Source organism: Diceros bicornis, chromosome 17, assembly GCF_020826845.1.
Source record: "Diceros bicornis minor isolate mBicDic1 chromosome 17, mDicBic1.mat.cur, whole genome shotgun sequence".
NCBI lineage: Eukaryota > Metazoa > Chordata > Mammalia > Perissodactyla > Rhinocerotidae > Diceros > Diceros bicornis.
In genome coordinates, this window is record NC_080756.1 from 12,430,247 (window position 1) to 12,447,622 (window position 17,376).

Sequence of the window (17,376 nt, forward strand, 5' to 3'; positions counted from 1 at the left end):
CGAAGTGGAGCACGCCAAACTTAACCACTGTGCCACCAGGCCAGCCCCTCTTTCTATGAGTCTGTGTTTGTTTTGCTTGTTCGTTTGTTTTGTTTTTATGTTCCACATATGAGTGAAATTATACAGTATTTGTCTTTCTCCATCAGACATTTCACTTAGCATAATACCGTCAAGGTCTATCCATTTTGTCACAAATGGCAAGATTTCATCTTTTTTATGGCTGAGTAGTATTCCATTTTGTGTGTGTGTGTGTGTGTGTGTGTGTGTGTGTGTGCGCGCGCGCGCGCACGCACGCACACCACGTCTTTATCCATTTATTCATCAGTGGACACTTAGATTGTTTCTATATCTTGGCTATTGTTAATAATGGTACAGTGAACATAGGGGTGCATATTTTTGATTTAGTGTTTTCGTATTCCTCAGATAAATACTCAGAAGTAGAATAGCTGGATCCACTTCTGTTCCTAAATTTTTGAGGAATTTCCATACTGTTTTCCATAGTGGCTGCACCAATTTATATTCCTACCAATAGTGTATGAGGGTTCCCATTTCTCCACATCCTCTCCAACACTCGTTATTGTCTTTTTGATAATAGCCATTCTAACAGGCATGAGGTGATATCTCATTGTGGTTTTTTTTTTTTTTTAAAGATTTTATTTATTTATTTTTTTACCCCCAAAGCCCCAGTAGATTGTTGTATGTCATAGCTGCACATCCTTCTAGTTGCTGTATGTGGGACACGGCCTCAGCATGGCTGGAGAAACAGTGCGTCGGTGCGTGCCCGGGATCCGAACCCAGGCCGCCAGCAGTGGAGCGCGCACACTTAACCGCTAAGCCACGGGGCCGGCCCTCATTGTGGTTTTGGTTTGCATTTCCCTTAGTAATGTTGAACATTTTTTCGTTTGCCTGTTGGCCATCTGTGTGTCTTCTGTGGAAAAATGTTTATTCAGATCCTCTACCCATTTTTTAATCAGGTTGTTTGTTTTTTTGTTGAGTTGTATGAGTTCTTTATATAGTTTGAATATTAACCCTTTATCAGATACATGATTTGCAAATATCTTCTGTTCAGTAGGTTATCTTTTCATTTTGTTGATGGTTTCCTTTGCTGTGCAGAAGCTTTTTAGTTTGATGTAGTCCAATTTGTTCATTTTTGCTTTTGTTTCCCTTGCCTGAGGAGGCATATCCAAAAAGATATTGCTAAGATCGATGTTAAAGTGTGTGCTGCTAATGTTTTCTTCTAGGAGTTTTATGGTTTCAGGTCTTACATTCAACTCTTTAATCCATTTTAAGTTAATTTTTGTGTATGGTATAAGATAGTGGTCCAGTTTCATTCTTTTGCATGTGGCTGTCCAGTTTTCCCAACACCATTTATTGAAGAGACTTTCCTTTCTCCACTGTATGTTCTTGGCTCCTTTCTTGAAAATTAGCTGTCCATAGATGTGTGGGTTTATTTTTGGGCTCTCAGTTCTGTTTCATTGATTTCTTTGTCTGTTTTTCTGCCAATACTATACTGTTTTGGTTATTGTAGCTTTGTAGTATAGTTTGAAGTCATGAAATGAACAAATCTCTAGCTTTGTTCTTTTTTCTCAGGATTGCTTTGGCTATTAAAGGTCTTTTGTGGTTTCATACAAATTTTAGGATTTTTTTCTATTTCTGTGAAAGATGCTGTTGGGATTTTGATACGGATTGTATTGAATCTCTATCCTTTTTGTAGGAATTGTACAATTCCTACAATTTTGATGGGGATTGTATTGAATCTGTAGATTGTTTTAAGTAATATGGACATTTTAACAATGTTAGTTCTTCCAATCCATGAGCACAGAATATTTTTCCATTTCTTTGTATCTTCTTGAATTTATTTCAGAAATATCTTATAGTTTTCAACGTACAAGTCTTTTACCTCCTTGATTAAATTTATTCCTAGGTATTTTATTCTTTTTGTTGTGATTGTAAATGGGATTGTTTTCTTAATTTCTCTGATAGTTCATTATTAGTGTGTAGAAATACAATAGATTTTTATATATTTATTTTGTACCCTCCAACTTGACTGTATTTGTTTATTATTTCTAGTAGTTTTTTTATAGAATCTTTAGGGTTTTCTACATATAAAATAATGTCCGCAAATAGTGACAGCTTTACTTCTTCCTTTCCAGTTTGGATACCTTTTATTTCTTTTTCTTACCTGATCGCTCTGGCTAGGACTTCCAGTGCTGTTGAATAAAAGTGGCAAGAGGGGCCATTCTTGTCTTGTTCTGATCTTAGAGAACATTTTCAGTTTTTCACCATTGAGTATGATGTTAGCTGTGGGTTTGTCATATATGGCCTTTATTATTTTGAGGTACTTTCCTTCTATACCTATTTTATTGAGAGTTTATATCAAATGGATGTTGAATTTTGTCATATGCTTTTTCTGCATCTGTTGAGATGATTGTATGAGTTTTATTCTTCAGTTTGTTAATGTGGTGTATCACATTGATTGATTGGCTTGTGTTGAACCATCCTTGCATCCCTGGAATAAATCCCACTTGATCGTGGTGTGTGATCCTTTTAATATACTGTTGTATTCGATTTAGTAGTATTTTGTTGAGAATTTTTGCATCTATGTTTATCAGAGATCTTGGCCTCTAATTTTGTGTGTGTGTGTTGTCCGTGTCTGGTTTTAGGGTCAGGATAATGTTGGCCTCATAAAATGAATTAGGAAGCATTCCCTCCTGTTAAATTTTTGGAGGAGTTGAAGAAGAATAGGTATTAAATCTTCTTTGAATGTTTGGTAGAATTCACCAGTGAAGCCATCTGGTCCTGAACTTTTATTTTTTGGGAGGTTTTTGATTACTGTTTCAATGTCCTTACTAGTGATCAATCTAGTTAGATTTTCTATTTCTTTTTGGTTCTTTTTTAGAGTTTCAATATCGTTGGTAAAGTATTCCTTCTGTTCATTAATTTTATTCCTGAGCTCCTTGAATTGTCTTTCTGAGTTTTCTTGTAGCTTGTTGAGTTTCTTCATAACAGCTCTTTTGAATTCTCTGTCAGTTAGATCACAATCTTCTGTGAATTTAGGTTTGGTTTCTGGAGAGTTGTCATTTTCTTTTTGTGATAGCGTGTTGCAGTAGTTTTTCATGGTGCTTGATGAGTTGTTCCTCTGCTGGCACATTTGTAGTAGTGATCCTCTTTCTTATTTAGGTAAGACTTTGTTTACTTTGATTCTAATAATTCAACAGCTTGGTAATTAGAGGCCTTTCGTTTGTTTCCAGTAACTGACTCTATAGCACAAGTTTTTGGTTTCTCTTACCTGAGCTGTCTCTGATTATATTTGAGAGCCAGTGCTTTACACCCTCCACTGGCTCTGCCAGAGGTGTTGTCAGTGCCTTCATTGTCACTGCTCGTTCCTCCAACAATGCTGGTGCCTTGTTGCTGCCAATGTCGCTGTGATCATGGGTGTTATCACCAGAGTTACCGGGATGGTGGGCATCTCTGCTGCTTCCAGGGTCGCCTGGGTTGTGGATTTCACCACTATGTGGGGAGGGTGGAGTGAGACCTGGGCTCATGGGCACCTCCGCTGCATCCGGGGTTGTCAGAATCACAGGTGCTCCCACTGCAGCTGGGGGTCACTGGGGTTGGGGGTTCTGCCGCTGCTTCTGCCGGGTTCCCTGTGGCCTTGGGCGCTGCTGCTGCTACTGGGTTTTCTGGGGATGTTGGCACTGCTGCTGCCACTGGGCGCCAGGTTCATGGGCACTGCTGCCGCTGCCAGGTGAGCTGGGGTCACAAGTGCCACTGCTGCCTCCACAGAGGAGTGGGTACCTGGGTTGTGGGCGCCGCCGCAGTTCCTGGAGCCTCCGGTTGTAGGCACTTTGTGGTTCCTGGAGCCTCAGGTCGCAGGTGCCACCACCGCTGTCAGGGGCATTGGGGTCTTGGATGCCGCCCCCGCTGCTGGGAGAGCTGGAATTACAGGCTCTGCCACCACTGCCAGGAGAGGTGGGGGAGGCTGGGTCATGGGTGCTGCTGTGGTTCCTGGAGCCTCCAGTTGCGGGCACGTGGTGGTTCCTGGAGCCTCTGGTCTCAGGAGCCACCACTGCTGCTCCCCTGGTTCCACCGCCTCCACTAGGTCCAGTCCACCCACCTTCAGATTTATAGATGCGTGGATCTCTCAGGCATTCTGGTATACTGGTCAGAGGATCCTTTGTTGGGTTATGGATGCCCTACTGGTTGCAACCTAAAGGGGAGAGACAAAGGGAACAACTCACGCTGCCATGATGCTAACGTCCCCTGAGCACTGCTTCTTTCCAGCAGGGCTGTCCTGCTGACTTATCATGAGCCGGGCTATGCTTCTTTGCTGTGGCTGTGTTTCCAAGAAAAGCCCTGAAAGGGTCCTGATCTTCCAGTCCTCTTTGAAACTTCCAGTCTCGATTTCTTCTGCCAGTTTTTTAATTAAGTATAGACCATTTACTGTGATTAGGCACCAGAAATATTGCTATCCTTTTCCATTTATTTACTTTTGAAATTTTTAAATGAGAAAAACAGTAAAGAGCTATTTTTACATATTTGAGTCACAGCCATCTGATTTCTCCTCACTCTGTCTCCCTGGGTTTCTGTCTGAACTAGAGCGGGAATGTGGGAGGGAGAGGTAAATAATGATAATGTCGAGAGAAAAAAATCTCATACTATTAGGGAGTGTCTGATAACTAGACACCCTCTGATCAGTCAGTACATGTGTCAGTTCAGGTCCTCTAGGAAGAAGAGGTCTAGGTGGAATTAGAAATGCAAGAGATTTATTAGAGGAAATGCCTTTGAAGGATAAAGGAGAGATTGAACAAGCATGGATTGGGAGAGCCTATAGACCATGATGATGGTCAGATACCTATGAAAGGAGAAAGGGAAAAATTGCAGTGCTGCTCTCAAAAAATCTTGGCGAGGCTGATTCGGAGCCCCAAGCAAAGATTGTATGATTGAGGAGTCCCATATCTGCAGACAAGGGCTGGCTCTCGCACCCTCCACCAGTCACTGGCTCAGAGTAACCTGGAGAGAGTGATGTTCGTGTGAACACTGCAGAAGATCCTAAGGAGTGGAATCCTAAGGCAGTCAACTGAACAGACATTTCACTGCATGTTCTCTTCAAGGGAGGTGTGAGCATGACACCCCAGTACAAATGTGCAGTTGTTTGCCACAGTTGTGTCCATTACTGATCATAGAGTCAAGCAGACATTCCCTCTGTTCCCCTTCCATGGGACAGTACTGGGAGTGGAACAACCCGCTCGGAAGGCTCACATCTGACTAAGTGGTAATTTGGGGCTTTCATATTTAAGTAGAAAGTGAAGAGGAGAAAAATAGAAAGAAAAGCGGAGGAAGTCCCTAGTGAGCTGGGAATGGGAGAGACCAAGTGGGATCATTGAGTTCCATTTCCTATTTCATGGGCTCTAACCTAAAAGGTACAGAAGCCTGGAGGTGAGGGATGAATGAAACAGTTTGTTTTCTAACTCCCGCTTCAGCAAAGTCTGATCCTTTACTGCTACATGTTGTATGGTATGGCTGCCATTTCATATGGAACCCAACAAAGGCCCTGATGTCCTTTTTCTTGTCCATGGCATCCCAGCCACCCTCAGCAGACTCCTGGTTCTGCCAGACCTAGCTCCTAAACTTCCTGCCTGGCTTCATCCACATGGCCTTTCTACCCAGGATCTAATAGACCTGGCACTGAGGGAAGCCCTGGAGCAAGCTGACTACCAAACTGATGCCTGGCCCTGCAGCTGCAGCTCTGCAGGCTGGGATGTGTGAAAGCCACAAACCCCTGCACCCACCAGCTCCAAGGACTCTGGAATGGCAGCAGCACAGGGAGGAGAGTGCCACATGGTACCTTGACCTCTGTTCTGCAGGTGTGGGACAGCATTCAGTCAGACTCAGGGAAAGCCAAGTGTGTCCTCCCCACTGAGGACTGTGAGCAAGAGCAGCCTAAGAATAATGAAGTCCAGTTGTTGCCAGGAGGAGGATGCTCCTATAAACTGGGCACAGCTTTGTACTATGCTGCCTAGACAAAACTACATGAAAGTCAATAAACATGGCTGAGATCGGGCTGTAGACCTGGATTACAACCTGATAATGATGGTTAGGACCAATGGGGCTGTTGGTCAGCTCTGCATTTAAGCCTGTGGTAAAGGCTGAGGTTTAGCAGTTGATCCAGTATTATTATGAGAAAATTCCCTCTGCCAGAGACGAGGGAGTAGGGCTTGGGGGCATCTCAGATGTAAGTAACGTGGAGAAGACAACTACCATGGACCCAAAAGGGCAAGTGTCAGAGGTAGTAAGCTCAGCTCTCTACTGGAGGTGGGTCTTGTTCAAGAGCTATAATTTAGAGCCTAGGACTAGGAGTTTTGTGCTATAAGAAAAGTGGATAGGCATAGAAGGAATTCTAATTTTTTGCCAGGCTGTATGTGTGGTGTTCAGAATCCAATATAAACATCAGATCTGATATTCATAGGATATACAATGGTGAAAAATAGAATGGTTAAAAAACATACCAATTATTTTAAGTGTGTTGAAGTTTGTTTTATGGCCCAAATGTGGTATATCTTGGTGAGTGTCCTATAGGTGCTTGAAAAGAATGTGAATTCTGTTATTGTGGATGTGAATTGTTGAGTGGAGTGTTTCATAAGTGTCAGTTAGATTCAATTGGTTGATGACGATGTTAAGTTCTTCTATATCTTTGCTGACTTTCTAGTAAGTCTATCAATTGTTGAAAGAGGGGTATTAAAGTCTCCAACTATAATATTGGATTTGTCTATTTTTCTTTTTACTTCTATCAGTTTTTGCTTCATGTATTTTGAAGCTCAGTTGTTTGATACATGCACATTTAGGATTGTTATGTCTTCTTGGTGGATTGACCCTTTAATCATTATGCAATGTCCATCTTCATCCCCAATATTTTTCTCTGGTGGTATATATTTTTTCATCCTTTTACTTTCAACCTCCCTATATCATTAAATTCGGAGTGAGTTTCCTGTAGACAGCATATAGTTGGGTCATGTTGTTTTTTATTTTCTCTGCTAATCTCTGTCTTTTAATTGGTATATTTAAACCATTTACATTTAATATAATTATTGATATGTTAGGGCTACATTTGCCATTTTATTGTTTTTTGTTTTATCCTTAATTTTCATCACTCTTTCACTTTCCTTCCTTTCTGTGGGTTACTTAAACATTTTTTTGAATTCTATTTTGATTTATCTATAAAGTTTTTAAGTATATCTCTTTATGTAAATCTTTTAGTGGTTGCTGTATGTATCACATTATATATACAAAACCTATCACAATCTACTGGTGCCAACATTTTACCAGTTTTAATAAAGTGTAGAAATCTTACCTCCATTTAGGTCCCTTTCCCTTATTCCTTTATACTATAATTATCTTAAGTATTTCCTCTCTATACATTGAAAATATCAGACAATGTTATAATTTTTACTTCAACCACATAACATTATTTATAAAACTCAAGAGGAGAAGGATGGTATATTGTTATTTATCCTTAATTTTTACTCCTTTTTTTTGTGTGTGTGAGGAAGATCAGCCCTGAGCTAACATCCGTGCTAATCCTCTTTTTGCTGAGGAAGACCAGCTCTGAGCTAACATCTATTGCCAATCCTCCTCCTTTTTTTTAGCCCCCAAAGCCCCAGTAGATAGTTGTATGTCATAGCTGCACACCCTTCTAGGTTGCTGTATGTGGGATGCGGCCTCAGCATGGCCGAAGAAGCGGTGCGTCGGTGCACGCCCAGGATCCTATCCCGGGCCGCTAGTAGTGCACCATGCACACTTAACTGCTAAGCCACGGGGCGGCCCAAATTTTTACTCTCTGTTGCTTTCTTCATTCATGAGGTTTCACGCTTTCTTTTTTTAAAATAATTTCCTTTCTATATAAAGAAATTCCTTTAGCCATTCTTTTAGAGTAGGACTGCTAGTGACAAATTCTCTTAGTTTTCTTTAATCTGAGAATGTCTTGATTTCACTGTCATTTCTGAAGGATATTTTTGCTGGGTATAGAATTTAGAGTTAACAAGGTTTTTTTCAGCACTTGGAAAATTTTGTGCAATTTCCTTCTGGTCTCCATGGTTTCTGATGAGAAATCCACTGTAATTTCACATCTTTATTCCTTTATAAGTAATGTGTTATTTCTCTCTATTTGCTTCCAAGGTTTCTTCTTTGTCTTTATTTCCTGAAGTTTGAGTATGATGTGTCTTGGCATAGATTTCTTTGTGTTTATTCCCCTTAGGTAGGGTTCACTCAACTTTTTGAATCTGTAGGTTTATGTGTTCTAAATTTCCCTCTAAGTACTGCTTTAACAACATCTCACAAATTTTGATATGTTATGTTTTTATTTTCATTCAGCTCAAAGTACTTTTGAATTTTCTTTTTGATTTCTTCTTTGACTCATGTGTTACTTAGAAGTGTCTTATTTTGTTTGCAAATACAGGGGAGGAGTTTCCAGATATCTGTAATTTATTTCTAATTTAATTCTACTATACTCAGGGAACATACTTTGTATGACTTGAATCCTTTAAAATTTATTGATACTTGTTTTATGGGCCAGAATATGATCTATCTTGGTAAATGTTTCATGTGCACTTGAAAAGAGTGTGTATTCTGTTGTTGTTTGGTGGTGTATTCTATAACTTAGGTCAAATTGGTTGTTCAGATCTTCTTTATCTTTACTGAGTTTTTGTCTACTTATTCTATCAATTATTGAAAGAGGAGTATTAAAATCTCTGACTATAATTGTGGGTTTGTCTGGGCAAGTCTATCAGTATTTACTTCATATATATTTTGAAGCTGTTATCATATGCATAAAGGCTTAGGATTCTCACGTCCTCTTGATGAATTGGCCCCTTTCTCATTATCAAATGACGTTCTTTATCCCTATAACATTCTTTGCTCTGAAGTCTACTTTTCTGATATTAATATAGCCACTCCAGCTTTCTCTTGATGAGTGTTAGCATGGTATATCTTTCCATCTTTTTACTTTGAACTTATTTTTGTCTTTTAAAGTCGATTTCTTGTAGGAAGCCTATAGTTGGATCTTGTTTGTTTTTTTCAATCCAATCTGACAATCTTTGCTTTTTAATTTGGGTATTTAGAGCATTTATATTTAATATCATTATTGATATTGTCAGATTTATATCTATCATCTTGCTGTTTGTTGTCTATTTGTCCCCTTTCTTCTTTGTCCCCCTTTCTTTTTCTTCCTACTTTTGGTTTGAGTATTTTTTATGATTCCATCTTATCTCCTTTGTTGGCTTATTAGCTGTAACCCATTGCTTTATTATTTTAGTGTTGCTTTAACGTTTATAGTATACATCTTTAACTTGTCAGAGTATACCTTCAGGTGATATTACACCACTTCATGTACAGTCTAAGAAACTTACCATAGTATACTTCTCTTTCCCCCCTCCCAGCCTTTGTGCAATTGTTGTCATACGTTTTATATCTACATATATTATAAACCTTACACTACATTATTTTCCCTTAAATAGTCAATAATCTCTTAGAGGAAAAAAAACATATATTTACTCATGTAATTATCATTTCTTGTGCTCTTCATTCCTTTGTGTACATCCATATTTCCAGTGGAAGTCATTTTCCTTCTACCTGAAGACTTCTATTAACATTTCTTATAGTGCAGGCCTGCTGGTGATGAATTCTTTCAGATTTTGAATGTCTTTTTTTTTTTTTGAGGTAAAATTCACATAACATAAAATTCACCATTTTAGCCATTTTAAAGTGTACAATTCAGTGGCTTTTGGTGTATATACAATGTTGTGCAACCATCACACAAATTCCAGAACATTTTCATCACCCCAAAAAGAAACCTCATACCCATTATGTTGAATAATCTTTCACTTGCTTCCTGGGTTCTTTTTTGCCCCATCCAGCTATTAGCCTCTCCTGATGGCTAAGCGAGAGCTCTTGGGCTAGAGGTTAGGGCTCCAGGAAACTGATTCTCACTTAAATTCCACCACCCAGGTTCATAGGTCAAAAAAAGTTGTTGGGTTTTTTTTGTGTGTGTGTGAGGAAGATTGGCCCTGAGCTAACATCTACTGCCAATCTTCCTCTTTTTGCTTGAGGAAGATCGTCCCTGAGCTAACATCCGTGCTAGCCTTCCTCTATTTTGCATGTGGGATGCCACCACAGCATGGCCTGATGAGCGGTGTGTAGGTCCGTACCCAGGATGTGAACCCCAGGCCACTGAAGCAGAGCATGCAAACTTAACCACTATGCCATAGGGCCAGCCCCAAAGTTGTTTTAACTGCAGCTGCTGCTTAAGGAGCTTAAGAGAATGAGCCACATACTATATTGGTTCCACCCCTAAAGTATATTCCCTCATTTCTGACCTAGATTCCTACCATACCTGACCGTCTAAGGTTTCTCCCTCCAATCTCCTCTTTCTTTTAATTCATTTTCCATTCTGCCTGCAGAATTTCTTTCTAAAACATGGTCCTGATCATGTCATTGCCCTGCTCAAGAGCATTTGATGGTTTCCTGTTTCATTCAGGTCAGAGACCACCTCCAGAAAGTAGCTTGCTTAATCTTGGCAAGTCTTTGCAGCCTCACTGCCATGCTGACCGTGCCCATGTTTTACACTGTTGCCACCCCAGACTAGTTTCAATCACCCTCACAGAGCAGGCCTTTTCATGCCACCAAGCTGTTGATTATGCCAGTCCCTCTACTGGCGGGCTCTACCTGACTGCTATCCCATTCTTTAAGAATCACCTCAAATGTGCTTTGTTTTGTGAAGCGGTCTCTGTCACTCTTTGAACCACAAACCACAAACAATCCCTTTTATGGCTGAAATTTGTTCATTCCTCTGATAAAGTGCCAATCTTATAGTGTTTCATCTTGTTTGTTCTTTTTCCCACTAGACTGTGAGCTCCTTGAAAGCAAGGATCATGTCTTATTCACCTTTAGATCCCAATGGTGCATTCATTAATGTATCCAATTAACACACATACCTATTCGGTGCCTGCTACATAGGAGTCACCGTGCTGGGCATTGGGTATCAATTAGGAGTGATTATCCAAAGACTAGATATACATAGGTGAACAAAGCAATAATAAATAAGGGTCCCAGCACTTGCCAGTCTTCGCCAGTGCAGTATTAAGAACAAGGTAGTTGTTAACACTAACAATCTGGTAATCTAGAGGCTGATCCTTTCACTTTGCTGCCATTTTCAACTTCTTTGACCCCATAGGAAAACTTCCTGTGGAGTCCAGACAAACTGAACCCTGGGAAAGTTAGATGCTTCTTTTGAGTCACTCAAGAGGAGGAAAGCTTCAGCTAGAGCTGGAACCTGAAGTCTTGGGAGAAAGGGCCTGATGAGGAGTGCTGAGCACAAGCCCTGAGGGCCCTCCTGTTAGCCAGCAGAAGGAGAGCAGGCCTGGTGTCCCTAGGGGATAAGAGCAGGAACGCTGGTCTGTTGAGTACTTATTAGGTACGAACCATGTTGGTCTAGGGGGCTGATGGAGTTGCTTTGATGCCTCCTATTTCAGGAGGAGACCAGGCTGATGAGGAGTGGCAGCTAAAAACAGCACCCAAGATTTTTAGGGCAGTGAAAGTATTCTGTACGATACTATAACGGTGGATACATGACATTATGCATTTGGTAAAACCCATAGAACTATATGATGCAAAGAGTTGAACCCTAATGTAAACTATGGACTTAGTGATATTAATAATACATAATAATAAAATTAACAAATTTTAAAAAATAATATAATAATCAATTGTAACAAATACCACACCAATGTAAGATGTTAATAATAGGGGAAACTGAGAAGTTAGGGGAGAGGGAATATTTAGGGACTCTGTACTTTCTCCTCAATTTTTCTATATACCTAAAACTACTTTATAATTTTATTTATTTATTTTTCCCCCCTAAGCCCCAGTAGATAGTTGTATGTCATAGTTGCACACCCTTCTAGTTGGTGTATGTGGGACGCGGCCTCAGCACGGCCGGAGAAGCAGTGCGTTTGTGCGCGCCTGGGATCCGAACCCGGGCCGCCAGCAGCGGAGCACATGTACTTAACCGCTAAGCCACGGGGCCAGCCCTAAAACTACTTTAAAAAAGAAACTCTATTAGTTAAAAAAAAAAAAAAAAAAAAAAACCCAGCATCCAAGAGGTGACAGCTGCTGGGATTGAGGAACAGGTGGAAGACGAGGACAGGAGCACAGGTAGGAAGTCTGACTGGGGGGACCTGCCTTTGTCTTCATCCCTCTGTCATTCCTCTCCTCAATCCTGGAGACAGACTCACTTTCCCTCCCCCCTACCATATTTATGCATTCAGTCTCTCTCCCCTGTCATTCCCAAGGCACCAGAGTTGGAAATTCAAGGAATTTCAACGAAATAGCATTTTCATATTGAGGATGATGCTGATGCTGACTGACAAACTGCAGGTGGAGATGGCCTCGGTTTTGGATAGCGAACTCAAGTCAGAAATGGGAGAATCTGACAGGATCCAAAAACATCCCTGAGCTGTACGGGAGCAGAAGAGTCTCGAAGTTTCCCATGGATTTAGGGTCCAGGAATTTCAGGCAACAGTGTTGGATGCCTCTACATCCAGTTCTTCCTTCTCCCAGTTTTAGGCGTGTGTCCCAGCAGCTCCCTGAAGACTTACTCCTCTTTGAGAAATCGCTTTTCTTCTGATTTCTTCTTGCTTGTTAGGGGCTCGTCCTAGGACTGAAAGGACTAAGATAGGAGGAGTGACCTGGGACCCCCTTCACTGGCCTGTTCCCTTTGGCTGTCTGCCAGAGGTGAGTTATAGCAGCAGAGAGTCACCTTTACGGCACAATGATGTGTGGACTTTTTTGTGTGTGTGTGTGTGAGGAGATCAGCCCTGTGCTAACATCCGCCAATCCTCCTCTTTTTTTGCTGAGGAAGACGGCCCTGGGCTAACATCTGTGCCCATCTTCCTCCACTTTATATGGGACGCCGTCACAGCATGGCTTGCCAAGCAGTGCGTCAGTGCGCGCCCGGGATCCGAACCAGCGAACCCCAGGCCGCCGCAGCGGAGCGCGCGCACTTAACTGCTTGCGCCACCGGGCCGGCCCCAATGTGTGGACTTTTGTACCAGTTTTAGGAGGCACCATATGCCATTGTTTCCTATTTTCCAGGCTACAGTTTCTCATCTAGACCCCTAGAAGAGAAATGAATCCCAATTCCTATAGTTTTGATATAGGCTTAGAAAGAGGTACTATCATGGTAATGAATGTGTTTAATTGGGGTGTTGCATTGGAATCAAGAAGGTAAAAACTGAAAATTTGCTCTGATTTGATCTGAATTGCCAGTAGGTTCTATTTTCCCATTTTTCTACCTGTTAAGTCCACAGAATAAGAACTATTTTGGGGTCTCCTACCTTTGGTGTCCCTGTCTTTCACCTCCCTGCTTCCCCAGAAGACACAGAGGAATTTTTCCTGATCTAAGTTTAGGTCTAGAGAAATCCTTAGGGTGACAGGGTTATGGGACAGGAAAAGCCGTAGCCTCAAAGGGAGAGGACCTGTTTGTCAGCATGAGGCAAAGGTGAGGAGGACAAAGCCTGAGCCAGGAACAGGTGGATAAATATTTGTGAATGTTATGTCCTTCACTGTTTTCAGAGGGGTCAACTTTTTTGGCTGGGGTAAAGAGAAGGTGAAATCTAGAAAGCCGTCATTCAGATGAGGGAAGCACCGAGGCAAAGGACGTGTTTGGACCATCTCGTTCCTCTGGCTTGTTTCTTTCTGGAGCAGGTGAGGCTCGCCCACAGCCTGTACAGGTGGGAGTGAAGTATGCCCAGGGTAACTGAAGTTTCCAAGGGCTGCGACACTTCCTAGGTCTGACCAGTCTTGGTGTGTCTTCATCCCAAGCCTTTCCCCATTTCCAAGCTGAGCACTGCTTCTTTCCAGCAGGGCTGTTCCTGCTGACCCACCATGAGCCAGCCTGTGCTGCTCCTTTGCTGTGTCTTCTTGTCCCCGGTGGCTGCCTGTCCAAGTAATGCCCAGAAAGGGGGTCTGACCTTCCAGCCATCTTTCACAGAAACTAGGCATCCTCTGGACATGCTCTCCAATAAGATCCCTCTCCCAGATCCCAAGACCTGCCAGGATCTCTTGCACACAGCCCCCTCTTTAGCCCCTCTGCCTGAGTACCTGTCCAACTTAGCTCTGGAGGTGGCCCTGGAGGAGGCTGGCTGCCCAACTGAGGTCCACATTCTGCAGCTTCAGCTTGTTAGGATGGGAGGAAAGGACACCACTGAAACCCTCACCTGTGAGAGTAAAGAGCACAATGAGGAAGAAGGCATCGGCAATACTAAGGTCATTCTGAGGGATCTGGGAGGACTCGCAGGGAAGCTTGGATAAATCCAACACTCAGCTACTCACCCTGAGGAATGTATTGATGGTGGTAAATACACTACTGGGGTGGCTGGTCTACCAGTTAGCGCAGATGGTGATTGACTTTGCTGAGAAGCCATCTCCCAGGGCGCTGGTGATACAATTCAAAGCTTTTGCTCTCAAGTTAAGAGCTTCTCAGTGTCTATGGATGATGACAATATAATTTATCAAACGTCCCACAGTTATTTTAAAGTGCTTTATGAAAAACTGATTCAGGAATTTGTCCAGGTTTACTTCAGATATCAATGCCACCTAGGCAACAAGTCTCCTTTCCCAGGACTGTGTTCAAGGATGGGACACAATAAGTAGTTAGAAATATTGGAGACCACTTAGGACAGATGTATGCTCCTTATTTCATCCTAGTGCTAAAACCCACATGTGACTGGTGTTAGCCTTGCCCTTCTCATTTAGTAGCTCTCAGTCCCTATTCATTCTTCTATTTTCTCTTTTTTCTATTTTTTTTCAGTTATCATATACTGTGCATATAATATGTACTAAGCATTTAACCTTTTTCTCATTCATCTACCCGTACTAAACCACCAACTAGATGCTGTAGCTTGTTAATATTTTTAAACTGAAAAGAGAAATAAAATAAGAGAGAATCATAGACATCTAATCTCTACTGATTCTGGTTCTCCTGGCTCCTATCATGAGCTAGAGTGGGAATGTGGCAGGGACCTGTAAGAAATGCCAGAGAACAGGGACTTAGGTATTGAGGTCGAATGTGTGACAAGGGGACAAGGTTTGAGCAGCCAGTACAAATGGACAAATATTTGCAGAGATTATTTGCAGATGAAATAAATGCACAGATCATTTCATCCATGATCTCTTACTGATCATAGATGAAAGCAAATAACTCTTTTCTTCATGGGACAGAGAAGTAGGCAGAACAGGATCGAGGAGCTACGAAATCTATCAAGGCAGTCTCATTTCTCAATGACTGGACTGTGCGGGAATTTGGGGCCCCCTATGAATGAGTGGAAATAAAGCAGAGGAAGTCTCTGATGACCTGAAGATGGAGGAGGACAAGTGGGAACAATTGGGTTGCATTTCCTGTTTCTTAGGTCTTTATCTAAAAATAAGAGAAGCTTGGAGGTGATGGATGGGGTGTGCCCTGGGTCCTGGGCTCCTTTCAGACCACAGCCCTTAGGGAAACGGATTGTATGTTTCTGGTTTCTCCCCTCTCCAGGGCGCTTTGTTCCAGACATGCGTGGCCTCAGACTCATCATGATACCAGCTGAACTGCTGCTCCTTTGCTACCTCCTGCTACGCCCTGCCGATGCCGCTTCATATGGAAACCAAACAAATGTCCTGATGCACCTTCCATCGTCCTCGGAATCCTGGCTACCTTCCTCAGACCCCTTGTCCTGCCAGACCCTGCTCCCAAAGTCCCTGCCTGGCTTCACCCACATGGCCCCTGTACTCAAGTTCCTGGTAGGCCTGTCACTGATGATCGCCTTGGAGGAAGCTGGCTGCCATGCTGATGTACGGACCCTGCAGCGTCAGCTGTACCGCCAGGGCAGTGTCAACACTACACAGATCCTCATCCGACATCTTCAAGGGCTTGAGAAAGGCAGAAGCACAGGGAGGGCAGTGTCAGTGGATGCCCTGGCCTCTGCTCTGCAGCTGTTGGCCAGGGAGCAGCCAGGCCAAGAGAGGGCCCGACGCTCCCTCCCCATCAAGCACTGTGAGCATGAGAAGGAGCAAGTTGTGCATAATATAGTCAGGCTGTTGCCCGGAGTGGGAACCTTCTACAACCTGGCCACAGCTTTGTATTATGCTGCTCAGAACTGCTCCGACAAGGCCAAGGAACGAGGCCAAGATGGGGTCATAGATCTGGGTTATGATCTTCTCATGACCATGGCTGGACTGTCAGGAGGGCCCACGGGACTGGCGATCAGTGCTGCCCTTAAACCTGCAGTGAAGGCCGGAGTTCAAAAGTTGATCCAGTATTACAATGAGAAAGAGGCAAACACCCCTCTGCCAGAGACCAGCACGGAGGGCCTGGGGGTCACCTCAGGCGTGAGTGACCTGGAAGAAACAACTACCATGACCCCTTTGGTGTCAGAAGTATATCCAACTCCTTACTGGGTATGGGCCGTATACAACAGCTATGACTAAGATTCAGGGAAGGGAGTCCTGGGATATAAAAGAAGGTGGTAAACACAGAATGAATAAATCTAATGTTCTGACAAGCTATATGTGTGTGTTCAAAATCCAGATCTCTGATTTGTTATCAAGGAGGAAGGCAGTGCTGGAACATGTAGGAATTTTAAAGTTTGGGGTTTGGAGTCAGAGGATTTGGTTTTGAATCCAGGCTCCACTTGTTAGAAACTCAGTGATCACTGACTAGTAACTTCTTTCTCCAAGGCTCAATTTTTAAATTTTTTTTTGTGTGTGAGGAAGATCAGCCCTGCACTAACATCTGCCAATCCTCCTCTTTTTGCTGAAGAAGATTGGCCCTAGGCTAACATCCATGCCCATCTTTCTCTACTTTATATGGGACACCGCCACAGCATGGCTTAACAAGCGGTGCGTAGGTCCGTCCCCGGGATCCGGGCCTGTGAACCCCGGGGCCACCGAAGTGGAGCGCGGGAACTTAACCACTAAGCCACCGGGCCAGCCCCTTAATTTCTAAAGTGAGAATAATGATTTTCACCTCAGTGGGTTTTGTGGAAATTAAAAACGATACAATGAACCTCAAGTGCTTAGCACGGTACCATCAGTAAATAATTATTATTTTTTTGTTACTTCAGCGCTCCCCTTCCTATCCCAAAGTCTCGAAATTCCGGTCCCACCTCTTCTTTCCTTAGCGCCTCCATGGTCCGGAGCCAATCTCGATTCTGCGGCTGAGGCGCAACTTCTCGGAAATCAGCTGTTTCAGCCCTGGGCTATTCCGTTAATTGGACTCCTCCCTCCGCAGCCATGGGGCGGGGTTTACTTGAGCCTTCCAACCAATCGCTGGAGCTGGAGGTGTGG

At 42.8% G+C, this 17,376-nt stretch overlaps 1 protein-coding gene across 1 annotated transcript; it reads left to right on the top strand.

Moving 5' to 3' along the window:
- Positions 1 to 14,969: 14,969 nt before the first annotated feature.
- APOF (apolipoprotein F) lies at positions 14,970 to 16,592 on the top strand. Its single transcript, XM_058557462.1, has one exon. The coding sequence runs from the start codon at positions 15,496 to 15,498 to the stop codon at positions 16,516 to 16,518; it is 1,023 nt and encodes a 340-aa protein (XP_058413445.1). The 5' UTR covers positions 14,970 to 15,495; the 3' UTR covers positions 16,519 to 16,592.
- Positions 16,593 to 17,376: the final 784 nt, after the last annotated feature.

Coding starts and splice junctions, on each gene's coding strand:
- APOF (XM_058557462.1), top strand. CDS start 15,496: ATGGATGGGGTGTGCCCTGGGTCCTGGGCTCCTTTCAGACCACAGCCC.